The sequence below is a fragment of the Pristiophorus japonicus genome, chromosome 9 (genome assembly GCF_044704955.1).
Source record: "Pristiophorus japonicus isolate sPriJap1 chromosome 9, sPriJap1.hap1, whole genome shotgun sequence".
In the NCBI taxonomy this organism is placed as follows: domain Eukaryota; kingdom Metazoa; phylum Chordata; class Chondrichthyes; family Pristiophoridae; genus Pristiophorus; species Pristiophorus japonicus.
Window position 1 is genome coordinate 37057038 of NC_091985.1, and position 18251 is coordinate 37075288.

General features: G+C 42.5%; 1 protein-coding gene across 2 annotated transcripts in view; it reads right to left on the bottom strand.

Annotated features, from left to right (window-relative positions):
* Positions 1-1120: 1120 nt before the first annotated feature.
* The window catches only part of mocs3 (molybdenum cofactor synthesis 3), a 77764-nt gene continuing 60633 nt past the window's right edge, over positions 1121-18251 (bottom strand). Inside the window, exon 13 of one of the 2 annotated variants that reach the window (XM_070889280.1) lies at positions 1121-3319. In XM_070889280.1, coding sequence (XP_070745381.1) covers positions 3162-3319 — 158 coding nt within the window. In that variant the 3' untranslated portion in view covers positions 1121-3161. Of the gene's footprint in view, positions 3360-18251 lie in introns of both variants that reach the window. The other variant, XM_070889281.1, reaches the window with a different exon arrangement.

An 18251-nucleotide genomic window follows, 5' to 3' on the forward strand; every position in this document is an offset into this window, starting at 1 on the left:
TATGTTGCCCTTCATAGCTAGGGGATTTGAATATAGGAGCACGGAGGTCTTACTGCAGTTGTACAGGGCCTTAGTGAGGCCTCACCTGGAATAGTGTGTTCAGTCTTGGTCTCCTAGTCTGAGGAAAGACGTTCTTGCTATTAAGGAAGTGCAGCGAAGGTTCTCCAAACTGATTCCAGGGATGGCTGGGCTGTCATATGAGGAGAGACTGGATCAACTGGGCCTTTATTCACTGGCGTTTAGAAGGATGAGAGGGGATCTCATAGAAACATATAAGATTCTGACAGGTCTGGACAGGTTAGATGCGGGAAGAATGTTCTCGATGTTGGGGAAGTCCAGAACCAGGGGACATAATCTTAGGATAAGGGATAGGCCATTTAGGACTGAGATGAGGAGAAACTTCTTCACTCAGAGTTGTTGACCTGTGGAATTCTCTGCTGCAGAGAATTGTTGATGCCAGTTCATTGGATATATTCAAGAGCGAGTTCGATATGGCCCTTACGGTTAAGGGGATCAAGGGGTATGGAGAGAAAGTAGGAAAGGGGTACTGAAGGAATGATCAGCCATGATCTTATTGAATGGCGGTGCAGGCTCGAAGGCCGAATGGCCTACTCCTGCACCTATTTTCTATGTTTCTATGTCTCTTGAGCAATAAAGGAGGGTGGGTATCACTACAGCCCTGTGGACCATGAGCTTGGTGGCTGATTTGAGGGCCTGATCTTCAAACACTCTTTTCCTCAGGCGGCCGAAGGCTGCGCTGGCGCACTGAAGGCGATTTTGAACCTCGTCGTCGATGTCTGCCCTTGCTGATAATAGGCTCCTGAGGTATGGAAAGTGGTCCATGTTTTCCAGGGCCGTGCCATGGATCTTGATGACTGGTGGGCAGTGCTGTGTGGTCGGATAAGGTTGGTGGTTCTATTCTACCCAAATGGGAGATTCCGGTTCAATTTTCTCACTGTGCAATATAAACAACGATGATAAATAAGAACACATGCAGTTGTTACATTTAAATACATTTTTATAAAGTTGAACAAATCTACATTAATAAGCAAAAGACAGCTGAGTAAACTTCCATTTTCATTTTATTTCAGAAAACGAATGATTTTATATACTGGTTCAGGGAAAGTGAAACAAATGAAAATCTTCAAGTAGGTAATAGCTTTAAAATATCAGCTAACATATATTACCCATTAGTTTTGCAATTTTACTTTGTAATATTGGAGCATATGAAAACAAAATTACGATTTTCAAGGCATTTACAGCAGGCCAACAAGTAAGTTCTTTACTGAAACTTGGCTACCATCTAGAATTAACTGATAAATCAGACAAATACAGTCTGGAGCAGCACAAATAGAAGAGGAAACTGGGGCAAGGAGCCGTATAATATTTCACGTGTGGATAATTAATCCATAACAGAGGCCATAAAAACTGTTTTTCAAATCCCCTTTTCTTACAAATACAGTATCCTGTTTATCACATCTTTCCTTATAATAGAAATCATAATTGTAAGGTTCATTGTGCTGAATTATTTTCTAACAGCACTCAGTACTAGGGCCCTCAGCACAAATTAAGCCCATGATTGAAGAGAATGAGAAGAGGCACCTTCAGAAGAGCTGCAAGGGATATGTTGGGCACGAGGCCTAAAGATTTATTTTGAGTCTTTTTGATTTAAAAAAAATCATTATTTTGAAGGATGGATGTATATTTCCCCTTGGAAAGCAACAGTAAGAAAGCAAGGCAGTTACTGGAAGGACTGTTTATGCTCTATCTTTTCTATACATGAAGTCTACAATGTCAACTTTTAGAATTCCAAAATCATCAATGTGACTAATCAAAAGCTTGAGTTCTTAAAAAATATAATGTACACGTTACACAGGTAATACAAGGATTACAATGCTATCATGTGAATGGAAATTTTATTTCATATAACATGACATCATCTGTGGTATAGAGGACATATGTTGGGAAATCAATGGGTATGACAAAAAGACGTGATAGGATCACTTGTTTCATGTCATTAGGTTTGTTGACTGGATAAATCTTACACAAGGGATACTCAATCTGTATCCACGATTCATACTATGGCCAGCATTGCAACAACTGATGTTTCCAAATGTGATTAACTCGTGTCAATCACAAGTAACAGAGTCATGAGAGTCAGTCAGCCTCAAAAATGAAATTATTATAATGCATCAATTGCAATATTCTATTTTAACACTTTCAGTAGGTTTTCCAAATGATCCACCCCACATCATAAAAAGCTGAAAGTGCTTTGGAAGTGACTTTGCCACTGTGATATTATGCTGGTGAAGATATTCATTCTGCATGTACATATTTGAAAAGAATGTGCACTTAAAAAAAAATATAGCCAACCAGTCTGGCTGGATGATTTGAAGTACATACAGGTTACCATAACGGACAAAATTATATCGAACAGGTGCTGTGTCATTGTCTACATGAATGGAATCCATGGTATAATTAGTTTTTGTTTTTGTGGAAAACCTACATTTTGAAAACTTACATTATACACCAAGTTCAATAGGATTAATAAATCTGATCCATTATTGAAAACAAAAATTGTTACACTAACTCTCCCGGTATCATGAGAATTGCTATACTTGTACCAACATCATGATTGTTAAAAGATACGAGTTCACCTGGCAGCAGATTACAGCAAACGTCTATTGCCAGAATTTCTGTACGGGTCATTTGCTTCATTTATTTGTGATACCATATCAATTGCCACTTAAAGGTTAATATTTTAGTTCTCACAATATTCCACTATTAGTAATTCAGTAGCATATTATTTGGTCTGTAACATAAGATACTTAATAAACTGAATTAACTCAATAACCTGAGATATTTTCCATATACTTGTATTTAGTTACTAATTGCTTGTGCCCTTATTAACCAGTACAAATGCATGCAATACAGAAATTAGCATGCACATTATCTGCCCTTAAATGGCTCGCACTTCAATTGAAACAATGTGCGGCAGGTTTTCTTTCCAGTTACTGAGCAACCCTGACAGAGTAATGTTCCACTTGCATTTATTGACATACAAAGAATTAGCAGTACATTGAACAATTAATACATTTTAAGCACTACATTTTGAAAAATTATGTTAAATAATTTTCTTCCCTTCCTCGCATTTCCAGCAATCAATACTGTGGGAAGGTAGGATCAATCTTACGAGCCCAGGCCATTAGTCCACCCTGGATATCCTTCACTGATAATGAGCAGAGCTCATTGTCTAGTATCTCCTGCAGGATTTTAACAGCCTTCTGGGAATCATTTCCTTGTTTACAGATAACATACACTGAAAGTAGAAAAAAAACAATAAAATTAGGCTGGTTCACCTGTTGGAACAAGGCACTATATTATTTGAGTACCATTATTAATGCTGGCTCAAGATTTAGGATGTACCAATTGAAACACTGCACACACTTTATTGCCAGGGCTAGTACAGCATTTGCAAGAGACCAGCAGCCCTTTCTTGGGATGATAAATGCCAACTGACAAATTATATACAGTTTACACTAAGTATTCTGAAGAATGTTCCATTGTCGTGCAAAAATAAAATGTAGATTATTTTTCATCAGTAAGACTACTTTTGTTTTTTTATAGTTGCTGTGTTCCTGGCAGGCTGAAATTCTACCCAAAATGCACTGCAGAAAGGTAAATCAGGAGCGCCCTCTGGTGATGAAAGTTCAAACTGATTTATCCAAGACAGAAAGCAAGACATGGTACGCATTTGGCAACAACAGCTTGCATTTCTGAAGCACCTTAATGCTTCACAGGGTCGTTATCAGACAAAATTTGACACCGAACCATGTAAAAAAATAGTAAGACTGGTTGGTCAAAGAGGTAGGTGTTAAGGAGCGTCTTAAAGGAGGAAAGAGAGGTAGAGAGGCGAAGGGTTTAGGGAGGAAATTCCAGAGCTTAGGCACTCGGCAGCTGAAGGCACGGTCGCCAATGGTGGAGTGATGGAAATCGGTGATGAGGAAGAGGCCAGAATTGGGGGAAGCACAAAGATCATGGAGGGTTGTAGAGCTGCAGGAGGTTACAGGGATAGCGAGGGGCAATGCCATGGAGGGATTTAAAGACAAGGATGAGAATTTTAAAATCGAGGTATTGCCGGACCAGAGGATGAGACTGGGGAATTAATAATGGGAATGGGAGAACAGGGAAATGGCAAAGATGTTGAACAAATATTTTGTACCGGTCTTCATGGTAGAAGACACTAAAAACATCCCAATAGTGGATAATCAAAGGGCTATAGGGAGGGAGGAACTTAATACAATCACCATCACCAATGAAGTAATACTCGGTAAAATAATGGGACTAAAGGTGAACAAGTCCTCTGAACTTGATGCCTTACATCCTAGGGTCTTAAGAGAAGTGGCTGCAGAGATAATGGATGCATTGGTTGTAATCTACCAAAATTTCCTGGATTCTGGGGTAGTCCCAGCAGATTAGAAAGCCGCAAATGAAATGCCCCGATTTAAAAAAAGAGGCAGACAAAAAGCAGGAAACTATAGACCAGTTAGCCTAACATCTGTCGTTGGGAAAATGCTGGAGTCCATTATTAAGGAATCAGTAGCGGGCCATTTGGAAAAGCATGATTCAATCAAGCAGAGTCAGCGTGGTTTTATGAAAGGGAAATCATGTTTGACAAATTTGCTGGAGTTCTTTGAGGATGTAACAAGCAGGGTGGATAAGGGGGAACCAGTAGATGTGGTATATTTGGATTTCCAGAAGGCATTCGATAAGGTGCACAAGATAAAAGTTCACAGGGTTGGGGGTAATATGTTAGCATGGATAGAGGATTGGCTAACTGACAGAAAAGAGTCGGGTTAAATGGGTCATTTTCTAGTTGGCAAACAGTGAGTAGTGGGGGTGCTGCAGGGATCGGTGCTAGGTCCTCAAGGATTTACAATCTATATTAATGACTTGGATGAAGGGATCGAGTGATGTAGCCAAGTTTGTTGATGATACAAAGATGGGTGGGAAAGTAAATTGTGAGGAGGACACAAAAAATCTGCAAAGGGATATAGACAGGCTAGGTGAGTGGGCAAAAATGTGGCAGATGGAGTTTTGGCCCCAAATTTCCCCAGCCGCTTAGAGCGGTGTCGTAAGACGTGTTGCACCGATTTTCTGGGGGGTGAAAAGTGCCAAAAATGTACCTTTGACTTTGGCCGCTCCCTCGTCTTCCGGATCCATCAGCAGAGCCTGGCGGGGGGGGGGGGGGGGGGGAGGGGTGGGACTTGTGCCCAGCATTTTGTGCAGTGCCAGCAGGAGCACGCATCACCATTTCCATGTGCGCGCATGCGCAGTGCAACAGGAAGCTTGGCAATAGGCCAATTAAAGGGAGCGCGTCCTCAGATTGATTGGTTATGGAGCATATATAAAGGTGAAGTCTGAATATTGATTTTTGTGTAGCTGAGGGAGTGGCAAATAGTGTTGGATAGGTGTAAGAGAGGTGTAAGTGTGATCTTTGAACATTACCTGCGTTTGAGTTCAATAGACGAATGGCGCAAGAGCGTGCGAGACGAACCAAGAATTTCCTCCATGAGGAAGTGGAGAAAGTAGTGACTGTAATTGAGGTGAAATGGTTGGAGCTGGATATCAGCAAGACTGGTCCATCAAAAGTCTCACCGAAGGAAATGAGAAAAAGATGGAACCTCGTTGCAGAAGAATTCTCCGCTGGGGTCAACACCAGAAGATCTGGAAGCCAGTGCAAGAAGAAATGGCAGGACGTTGGTCAAGCAGTGAGTGTAAGTAATATCTTCATCTTTAAGTTGAATTGCAGTGGAAAATGTGAGCATCTGTATGTGTCTCACCCATCAGAAGTGCATCATGTCTGATAATTAATATTTTCATCTTTGCAAAAGAAATTGGCTCACAACAAGAGGGAGAGAACTGGAACAGGAGGCGGTTGGCCAAATCTGCACCAACTGACATCCCTGGAACAGAGGGTTGCTGCCTTGCACAGCAGAAAAAGAATAAGCTCTGCATAAGCTGGACCCACACGCGATGGTGAGGGTGAATCATTAAAATGCACAGTCGCCCTTCAAATTAACCTGCTGACTGGCCTGCTACACGTCAGACTACTCATGCCACCCATCCTGCCCCCTCCTGTGCTGCTAACCATTTGACTGTTGTGTTGTCTTTTGCAGTAGAAGAAGACCCTCCTCAAGATTCTGAGGATCCAAATGCGTGCGCTCCAGACCAAGGCGGGTGGGGGGAGGAGGGGTCAATGGAAATGTGTGCTCAGGTGAATGCTGACTGAGATATGGATCAGGACATATCACAGGGCATCACACAGCCAGAACCCTCCATTAGCTCCTCGGCAACCTTCCATGGGTTCACACCTTCCGAGGTCGCGGGTCCGAGTGACGGTCGGGAAATGCTTCTTGGGGCACCCAGTCCCCCACCATCCCAGCCTGCGCCTCACACTGGAGGGGCACCACTAGGCAGAGCCATGGCGAGGGGAAGGAGAAGCCAACCAGTCTCTCCTGAGAAGCAGCCCTCAGCAGAGGTTAATCAGGTTGTTTCATTGGGAGGAGACCAATGCCCTCACAACATCACTCATGGTGGCCGTCACTGGGGTGCGTGATGAGATCGCGACATTGTCGGTAAAATCTTTGCACTAAGACGGGAAGTGAGGGCGGGCATTTCAGAGGATGTGCAGATGATGGCAGATGCCACGAGGGAGCTGGCTTCTGCAATAAGGGCACAAAGGCCAGAGACTGAAATGCCACTCCCACTTCACTCCATGCACCAGCCACCGGTCAGACCCAAGCCGGACCCCCAACCCCCCCCTCCTCCCCCCTCCCCACCACCATCACCGACCCTATGAGGAAGTGCATTTTCCCCGAGATGAGGGTGAGGGATGGGTGCAGACATTATTTCCTGTTGTTGTTGGTATCATTGATGTGCACTGTAAAATTCACAATAAAAGATATTTTGCATCAAAACTGAATGATCCTCCATTAGGACCACACAACATTTAGGGTCAACTGTAAAAAGTAAAAATCCCTCATCCCTACAGTCATGCGTGCTGCCGCCCCTACCCCTGGTGGAGGGCTAGCCGGTGCGTTCTGCAGTCGGCAAGGTAGGACTGCTCTATTTTCTGTAGCTGATTTATCTTTCATTTATTTGTGCTGATGTTGTGAAGGTCTTTAGTGCTTTGGAATCCTCTAACTCACCTCCCCCACTCTCCCCCCCATTATCTCTGGCTACCTACGCTGATTTCTTAAATGTAGGTAGGTAAGGTTTTTCTATGCCTACAAAAGTGACCATATACACTGGCCTAAGTTAGTTTGGAGTAACTGGCCAAATTTGCTTCTATGGCCAGAAGAGGTGTAAGTGGCTTGTCACGCCCCCTTTTGGAGAGAACAAACTAAACTTGGTGCGAGTTAGGATATGGGCACTGAAATTTTGGATGTGCTGAAGTGTACGGAGGGTGATAGGCCAGTCAGGAGAGCATTGGAATAGTTGAGTATGGAGGTAACAAAGGCATGGATGAGGGGTTTCAGCAGCAGATTGGTTGAGGCAGTGGCAGAGACAGGCGATATTATGAAGGTGGATGAAGGCCTTTTTGGTAATGGAGAGGATATGGGGTCAGAAGCTCAGCTCAGGGTCAAATAGGATGCTGAGGTTGCGAATAGTCTGGTTCAACCTCAGACAATGACCAGTAAAGGGGGATGGAGTTGCTGGATAGGCAGTACATATTATGTTTATGTCTTAATATAGAAATTTCCAAAATAAATTAATTTTTATCCTCACATGTACGTATACTAAAATATTTTTTATCTAGTTATGAAAACACAACTTTTGGCACTCTAGTTAGTTATCTGTCAGATATGTGTTAAATTAAAATGCATCACAATATTACTTTCTCTGTATATCTTTATTTCAAAGGCAATCATTATCTAACAACCAGTTCACTCTGACCTCCCAGCTCGGAGAAAGATTTTTTAGCCACAAAGAGTTCAAAATTAATTGGATTGAATTTAGTGCTCAGGTTACCCATAATGATGCTCCAAAGAAAATCTTAATTTTATCCCTATGTAGCTCTGCTAATCAACCAGAAGCAAGTATTCAGTTTATTCAGACATGATTGCATTGTAGTCCTATCAAGTCACATGGATTTAAGAGATCAGATTACTTGTACTGAAACACTGGTGACTGACTATACTAAGCTCCATGCATAACAAAATGAAACACTAATCCTCAAAGAGCAAGCTAAATATTTATTATCATTCTGCAATAATGGGTCAAAGCACATGTAGTGAATCCAAAACAAACTCATTTTAAAAATTAAAAGGAGTCTTACTATCATCAACTGCAATAGCATTTAAATCTGTTGTTCTACAGGTGCACTAAAAACTCCCACCTGCACGCAGTATTTCAACATGATCTTACTAAGGTTTTATATATCGATTTGTCATTTCTATCGTCTATAGCCCTTGCCATAAAACACAGTATTCCATTAGATTTTTTGGGGCCTTATCCAGTTGAGGTGCTGCTTTTTCATACCTTGCAAACCTGAACCCTTAAAGCTCGCTGTTCTACGTTGCCCAACCTTCCCCCATTCAAAGTATAATTATTACTTTTATTTTTTAACCAAAATATACCACCTCATACTTACTGACACTGAATTCCATCTGACACTTCTTTGCTCATTCCATCATGTTTTCTCCAAATTCTAATCCTCGTGTTTAAATCCCATCATGGACTCACCCCTCCCTAACTCTATAACTTCAACCAGCCCAAAAACCCTACCCACAACTCTCCGCTTTTCTGACTTTGGCCTCTTGTGCATTCTCCCCTCCCTTTGCCCTATGCTCTGGAATTCCCTCCCTAAATTGTACCAGCTCTCTCTCCTTTAAGCCCTCCTTAAAATCCACCTCTTGACCAAGCTTTTCATCACCCCTCCTAATGTCTCCTTCTTTGACTTGGTGTCCATTTTTGTATGGTCACAGCTCTATGATGCAATTTAGAACATTTCTTTATGTTAAAGGCAGTATATAAATGTCAGTTGTTGCTATACAGGCTGCTGTGCCTGTATGCACTCAGTTTAAAAAAAAAAGACCATAAAGTATGTCAACCGAATCTCTGGTCGGTCATTACAAGGTACAATTGGCACAGGCTAGGAAATAGCCAATAGTGTGTGGTGGAGGGGAACTTAAAGAAGGATGAAAACAAACATAATAATGTGAGCATAAGGACTATGTCCCACACTAAAAGTGCACAAACAATTTATGTTCATTACAAAAGTCCTAGCTAGATAGTACAATTAATATGAGTTTGGACCTGTGACTGCAACACAAGAAAGGAAAAAACAAAAAATATATTATATTTAAAACAAAACTCATCTTCAAAATGCAATCATACCATATTTATCATACAATATCACATGAAATTACAAGGCATTCCATGTTCTATTAAGCCACTGTGTGAATAAATTTATCCCAACTTCCTCCCTTGTTCTTCTGGTGACAATCCTGAGTTTGTGCCTCTCTTGACCAATTCACCCACCTGTGGAAACAATCTTTCACTAGTTACCCACTCAAAACCTTTCATCATTTTTAAAACCTCTATTGGATCATCCTTTAACTTTCTCTGTTCCATTGAAAAAAAATACATTTTACAAAGGCGTTCTTCATAACTATAACCTCTCATTCCTGGTAACATTCTAATAAAGTGTTACTATATCCTTTCCAGTTTTCTAATATCCTTTGTATAATGGGCTTTCCAGAATTGCATCCAATTGTCATCCTTGGCTCAATTGTAGCACCTTCGCCCGTGTCAGCCAACAGCACCAAAACAGATTATCCTCATCGGAGTAATTATGTGCAAAACATTTTTGTATCCTGAGCATGCGCGCTGTGGACTCCGCCCCTATTTGCACAGGTGCGCACAATCTGGTCAGAAACTTGGACTGGGGGGGGGTGAGGGGCGGCTGTGGGGGCAGGAACTTGTTTGGCGGGGTTGGGAGAAGGTCTTAACCCCTGAGAGTGAGCTCTGTTCTGTTCTGTCTGGAGTCGGCAATCAGAATGGCTCGAATTACACTTTGCAGTCACTGATTATGTAGGCAGGGTGGTTCTAATTGCACATTCCAGAGAAACTGCTGGGTGTGTTTTATCCTCCAAGGGGATCAATCAGCAATCAGGTCTTGTGGTCAAGGGGACCCAATCAGAGCTTTAGGTGTTGCAAATTAACACATCCTTATCTCTGGTCTGTGGTCTAACCAATGTCTTGGACAAATTCAACATCACTTCCTTGTTTTTATATTCAATACCCATATGTATAAAACCCAGAATCACATTTGCCTGTTATGGTTTTTCTACCTATACTCTCACCTTTAAGAATATACTAATCTGTACACCTAGATCTCGCTTCCCCTCCACTTTTAATAATTTTAACAATAATTCTATTATTTTCTTTCACTGCTTTTCCCCCCAAATACTGCTTCATATTTATCTGCATCAGACATCTACTGCCCACTACATTAGCCTGTCCATATCCTCCTGCATTCTTCTTCATTTTGGCTACGCTTCCTTACTGAATAGCAGCAGCAAACTTCAATATAATTTCTCATGTCTTTGTCTAGATCATTAATATAACTGGCAAACAAAAGAAGTCCCAACACATATTCCTGAGGGATACCATTACCCATAACCCAGAGGTCCCCCCCATGGGGCTACATTCTCTCAATATCATGCACGCTCATTGTTGTAACTAGTCTCTTGGATGGCACCTTATCAAACAACCTCTGAAAATCGATATATACAACACCCATTGTATTACCAGCATCTATAGACTCCTGTGATTTCCTCAAGTAATACATTAGTCAAGCACAACCTATCCTCATTACTCATCAGTTCTTGGCTTTCTAAATGTTCAATAGTCTAATTCAGGTGACTCTAGGTTACCCACAACCAAGGTAAGACCAATTAACTTATAATTTCCTGGCTTATCCCTTTCCCTTTTTTGAACAGGGATGTAACATTTGCCACTCTCCAGTCCTTTAAAAACAGGAATTGTGCCAAAGATTTCAAGACAATTATGGTTCCTGTGCTTCCATCATCTCCTCCTAGGTTACCTTCGGTATTCTTGTTGGCATGCTGTCTGGGTCTGGTGATTTTCTACTTTTAGTTCCATTAACATTTTAATGCAGTTTATTTTTGAATATTGATTTCCAGTCGTGACCTTTCCATGTTATACTCTCACTTTTGCCTTCTTATGCAAAAACTGAGGCAAAAAACTTATTATACATCTCTGCCATTCTTCCACTCTCAAGTATAAGATGAACCCCTTTTGTCTCTAAGTTGCCCACCCTTTCTTTGAGTATCCTTTTACTTTTTATGCTCCTCAGGGGCAATTACACTGCTGGGAGTGTACTATAGACCCCTAAATAGTGAGAGGGAGAGAGAAGAGCAAATATGTAGGCAAATTTCTGAGAAGTGCAAAAACAATAGGGTCGTAATAGGAATAGGGATTTCAACTACCCTAACATTAACTGGGATAGAATCAGTGTAAAAGGTATAGAGGGCATAGAATTCTTAAAATGCATTCAGGAGAACTTTGTTAGTAAAGACAAACGTAGGTCCCCTGCAGTCAGAATCAGGGGAAGTCATAACGGGAACAAAGAAATGGCGGACCAATTGAACAAGTACTTTGGTTCGGTATTCACTAAGGAGGACACAAACAACCTTCCGGATATAAAAGGGGTCGGAGGGTTTAGTAAGGAGGAGGAACTGAGGGAAATCCTTATTAGTCGGGAAATTGTGTTGGGAAAATTGATGGGATTGAAGGCCGATAAATCCCCAGGGCCTGATGGACTGCATCCCAGAGTACTTAAGGAGGTGGCCTTGGAAATAGTGGATACATTGACAGTCATTTTCCAACATTCCATTGACTCTGGATCAGTTCCTGTGGAGTGGAGGGTAGCCAATGTAACCCCACTTTTTAAAAAAGGAGGGAGAGAGATAACAGGAATTATAGACCGGTCAGCCTGACATCGGTAGTGGGTAAAATGATGGAATCAATTATTCAGGATGTCATAGCAGTGCATTTGGAAAGAGGTGACATGATAGGTCCAAGTCAGCATGGATTTGTGAAAGGGAAATCATACTTGACAAATCTTCTGGAATTTTTCGAGGATGTTTCCAGTAGAGTGGACAAGGGAGAACCAGTTGATGTGGTATATTTGGACTTTCAGAAGGCTTTCGACAAGGTCCCACACAAGAGATTCATGTGCAAAGTTAAAGCACATGGGATTGGGGGTAGTGAGCTGACGTGGATTGAGAACTGGTTGGCAGACAGGAAGCAAAGAGTAGGAGTAAATGGGGACTTTTTAGAATGGCAGGCAGTGACTAGTGGGGTACCGCAAGGTTCTGTGCTGGGGCCCCAGCTGTTTACACTGTACATTAATGATTTAGACGAGGGGATTAAATGCAGTATCTCCAAATTTGCGGATGACACTAAGTTGGGTGGCAGTGCGAGCTGCGAGGAGGATGCTATGAGGCTGCAGAGCGACTTGGATAGGTTAGGTGAGTGGGCAAATGCATGGCAGATGAAGTATAATGTGGATAAATGTGAGGTTATCCACTTTGGTGGTAAAAACAGAGAGACAGACTATTATCTGAATGGTGACAGATTAGGAAAAGGGGAGGTGCAAAGAGACCTGGGTATCATGGTACATCAGTCATTGAAGGTTGGCATGCAGGTACAACAGGCGGTTAAGAAAGCAAATGGCATGTTGGCCTTCATAGTGAGGGGATTTGAGTACAGGGGCAGGGAGGTGTTGCTACAGTTGTACAGGGCCTTGGTGAGGCCACACCTGGAGTATTGTGTACAGTTTTGGTCTCCTAACCTGAGGAAGGACATTCTTGCTATTGAGGGAGTACAGCGAAGGTTCACCAGACTGATTCCCGGGATTGCGGGACTGACCTATCAAGAAAGACTGGATCAACTGGGCTTGTATTCACTGGAGTTCAGAAGAATGAGAGAGGACCTCATAGAAACGTTTAAAATTCTGATGGGTTTAGACAGGTTAGATGCAGGAAGAATGTTCCCAATGTTGGGGAAGTCCAGAACCAGGGGACACAGTCTCAAGATAAGGGGTAAGCCATTTAGGACCGAGATGAGGAGGAACTTCTTCACCCAGAGTTTGGTGAACCTGTGGAATTCTCTACCACAGAAAGTTATTGAGGCCAATTCACTAAATATATTCAAAAAGGAGTTAGATGAAGTCCTTACTACTAGGGGAATCAAGGGTATGGCGAGAAAGCAGTAATGGGGTACTGAAGTTGCATGTTCAGCCATGAACTCATTGAATGGCGGTGCAGGCTAGAAGGGCCGAATGGCCTACTCCTGCACCTATTTTCTATGTTTCTATGTTAGTCAGTACGTAGCAATCCCAAGGAGGTGATTTTGGACTTAATTTTAGGGAATGAAGCTGGGTAAGTGGAATGAGCATCAGAGGGTTAGCATTTTGGTGGTTGTGATCATAATTCAACAACAACTTGTATTTATATAGCGCTTTTAATGTAGTGAATAAGAGGTCGACCATTTAGAACTGAGATGAGGAGGAATTTCTTCTCTCAGAGAGTCGTAAATCTGTGGAATTTTCTGCCCCAGAGAGGTGTGGAGGTTGGGTCATTGAATATATTTAAGGTGGAGATAAACAGATTTTTGAATGATAAAGAAGTCAAGGGTTATGGGGAGCGGGCAGGGAAGTGGAGCTGAGCACAAGATCAGATCAGCCATGATCTTATTAAATGGCGGAGCAGGCTCGAGGGGCCAAATGGCCTAATCCTGCTCCTATTTCTTATGTTGTTATGAAACGTCCCGAGGTGCTTCACAAGTGTATTATGAGATTTTAAAAATTGACACTGAGCCGCATAAGGAGAAATTAGGGCAGGTGACCAAAAGCTTGGTCAAAGAGGTAGGTTTTAAGGAGCGTCTTTAAGGAGGAAAGTGGTAGAGAAGCGGAGAGGTTTAGCCAGAGCTTAGGGCCTAGGCAACAGAAGACATGGCCACCAATGGTTGAGTGATTATAATCAGGGATGATCAAGACGGCGAAATTAGAGGAGCGCAGATATCTTGGGGGGGTGGGGAGTTGTGGGGCTGGAGGATATCACAAAGATAAGGAGGGGTGAGACCATGGGGGGATTTGAAAACAAGAATGAGAATTTTGAAATCAAGGCGTTGCTTAACCGGAAGCCAATGTAGGTCAGCGAGTACAGAGGTGATGGGTGAGCAAGACTTAGTGTGAGTTAGGAGATGGGCAGCCGAGTTTTGGATCACCTCTAGTTTACGAAGGGCAGAATGTGGGAGGCCACCCAGGAGTTGGAATAGTCAAGTCTCAAAGGCATGGATGAGGGCTTCAGCAGCGGATGAGCAGAGGCAAGGGCGGAGACGGGCGATGTTACGGAGGTGGAAATAGGCGGTCTTAGTTATGCTGCGGATATGTGGTCGAAAGCTCATTTCAGGGTAAATTTGACATCAAGGTTGCGAACAGTGTGGTTTCAGCCTCAGCCAGGTGTTGGAGAGAGGGATGGAGTCAGTGGCTAGGGAATGGAGTTTGTGGAGGGGACTGAAAACAATGGCTTCGGTCTTCCCAATGGAGAAAATTTCTGCTCATCCAGAACTCGATGTCGGACAAGCAGTCTGACAATTTAGAGACCGTGGAGGGGTCGAGAGAAGTGGTAGTGAGGTAGAGCTGGGTGTCATCAGCGTACACGTTGAAACTGACGCTGTGTTTTTATACAAAATTCTGCTCTATATAAAACAGTCTTGTCTTATTAAGTCAGACAGTGACGAATATTGCAGTAATTCAAAGATTTATCAATTTTTTCAGTTTCTGAGTGAGATGATGAGGGCCAATAGCTTCCCAACAATTGTTGCCAATTATGCTTAATGTTCATTTGAGCTTGCTGGGAAAATATTTGTTAACCATTTCCCAGTGAAACACTTCAATAGCACGAACACTTTATTTACACGATTTCTGAATTTGGCAATACATCACAGTCACCAAGATTAATAGTTATTTGTCAGGGGAAACTTTGCTCTGATGTAGGATTTAATCTCAAGCATGGTGGTGCATCAGGTTGGAAGACCAACGCAGTGCAATGGGGTGGCAAGACCCAGACTCACACCTATAACCATCTCATCCACTTGCCCTCATGACCTGAGTAATGCATGATTCCAAGAGTGCAAAACAGTATATATTTTTGGGAAAGAAATTAAACTCTAAATGCTCAAAGTACTTAGTTTTAAGTTTATGTCTACCACATGCACTCATTATGCTTGAAGAAGGCATCCACTAAGCAGTTGAGCAAAAACACTTTGATCAATGCAATTACCCAGATGCTCTTTCTGTAGTTTTCTCTTGTAGGAGAGAAGAGAAAACAATTTTATGCAATTCTTGGCTGTAACTACAAAGGAATTTGTGTTTCAACCATCCTCCACTATTTAATTTCTGCACAACCCCACAGCCTGCCTTCTTTAGACCTGCTCTGAAGTTTCTGGCAGAATTTATTGTTGCAAGGTTGTTAAAACCATCAGAAGGCATTGGAGGCACTCTGAGTTGTGAACTGTGATAGAAAACACATTGCTGTACTCTACACACATTTCAAAGCCTTATGAATTGGCATTAAACCAAATTTTGTGAAAATATTGAGCCAGAATTCAAGACCTGTAAGAAAGGCTCACCCACAGCCTGTCAATAGATGTGCATTATTTGATATTTTCTCTCCTAAATGCAAGGAAAGTTTTGGCATCTGGTTTAAACCAGCTTGCAGTTGACAGGCTGATTTTTAAAGCATGAAAATCCAGCCTCTCGCGAGCTATTTCCCTTGATTGAAGGTGCTGTCCTGTTCTCCAGTTGTTCAGGAATTAAGTAACCAATAAAATAGGTTCACACTGTGCTGCTTGTATCAAGGACTTAGACTCCTTCAATTTGTGCAAATAAGTTTGGCATTATTTGCAAGAATGCCAGATGAAGGGCTGAAACTAAGTTCACTCAGCATGTATGCGGCTATGATACAAACTTTAAACACACTCATGAATGGGAACTTAGGGCTGCACTCTGATCTCCCACTTTATGAAAAGGGATTTGGCAAACTAAACTCTTCAAAAAAAATTCCAATCCTTGCATGAAGTATAAATTTGCTACTTCACAAGTGCACGCAGCTTCCCTTTCAACATGTCTACCGAAGATTTCAAAACTGTCATGAAGACATCTCTCCATTGAGTCAGGAGCATGCTTTAAAAAAAAATCGCATACTTGTGTAGCTGGGCCCCCATACCTTATTTGGCATAAAGACAGCTTGGTTCTTTGCTTGGAGCTCAAATTCTTTAAATCATGAAATATAAATAACTTATGTCAACCCAAAAGGACAACAAATATACATCTTCAATATGAATGTAAAAAGTTCTTGTGCTAACTGATTAGACAAGCAATTTTTGTAATTCTCCTCTAACAATTGGTGTCTTTTGAAACTAGAATTTTATGCACATTTCCAAAAAGCAATCTGGTAGGTTGGATGAACCTCTTCTCCTTGGGAGAAACTGCGTGTGAAATGTGAAGTAGATCTAGATCTCCTCATTCTTTGAATGGAAGTATGCTTCCACAACATTTTCTAATCATTAAAAGTGGTTTAAAAATTGTGTAAATGTAAATGTTATACATTAATATGAGTTTTTAAACAGTTTCTCCATTGAAATTCGTCATTTAGAAAGGCACGGAGTAATCAAGACAGTCAGCATGGATTTGTTAAGGGAAGGTCGTGTCTAACTAACTTGACTGAATTTTTTGAGGAGGCAATAGGAGGGTTGATGAGGGTAGTGGCGTTTGATGAAGTCTACATGGATTTTAGCAAGACTTTTGATAAGGTCTCACATGGCAGACTGGTCAGAAAAGTAAAAGCCCATTGGATCCAAGGGAAAGTGGCAAGTTGGATCCAAAATTGGCTCAATGGCAGGAAGCAAAGGGAAATACTAGGGGTTTGATGGTCTAGCGAAAAGGAGGAACTAAAGGAAATCCTTATTAGTCAGAAAATTGTGTTAGGGAAATTGATGGGATTGAAGGCCGATAAATCCCCAGGGCCTGATAGGCTGCATCCCAGAGTACTTAAGGAAGTGGCCCTAGAAATAGTGGATGCATTGGTCATCATTTTCCAACATTCTACTGACTCTGGATCAGTTCCTATGGACTGGAGGGTAGCTAATGCATGGCCTTCTTTGACCTCACAAAGTCCTTTGACACTGTCAACCGCAAGGGACTATGGAGCATCCTCCTTTGTTTTGACTGTCCCCCAAAAGTTTGTCACCATCCTCCGCCTGCTCCACAATGACATGCAAACCGTGATCCTAACCAACGGATCCATCACAGACCCAATCCACGTCCGGACCGGGGTCAAGCAAGGCTGTGTCATCGCGCCAACCCTCTTCTCGATCTTCCTTGCTGCAATGCTCCTCCTCACATTCAACAAGCTCCCCGCAGGAATGGAACTAAACTACAGAACCAGTGGGAACCTGTTCAACCTTCGACGTCTCCAGGCCAGATCCAAGACTGTCCCAACCTCTTGTCGAATTACAATATGCGGACGCTTGCGTCTGCGCACATTCAGAGACTGAACTTCAAGTCATAGTCAACATCTTCACTGAGGCATACGAAACCATGGATCTTACACTAAACATCCGTAAGTCAAAGGTCCTCCACCAACCTGACCCCGCCACACAGCACTGCCCCACAGTCATCAAGATCCACGACGCGGCCCTGGACAACATGGACCACTTTCCATGCCTCGGGAGCCTATTATCGGCAAGGGCAGACATCGACGACGAGGTTCAACACCGCTTCCAGTGCGCCAGTGCAGCCTTCGCCAGCTTGAGGTATAGAGTGCTCGAAGATCAGGCCCTCAAATCTTCCACCAAGTTCATGGTCTAAAGGGCTGTAGTGATACCCGCGCTCCTGTATGGCTCAAAGACGTGGACCATATACAGTAGACACCTCAAATCGCTGGAGAAATACCATCAACGATGTCTCCGCAAGATCCTGCAAATCCCCTGGGAGGACAGACGCACCAACGTTAGCATCCTCGATCAGGCCAGCATCGAAGCACTGACCACACTCGACCAGCTCTGCTGGACAGGCCACATTGTTCGCATGCCTGACACAAGACTCCAAAAGCAAGTGCTCTACTCGGAACTCCTACACGGCAAGCGAGCTC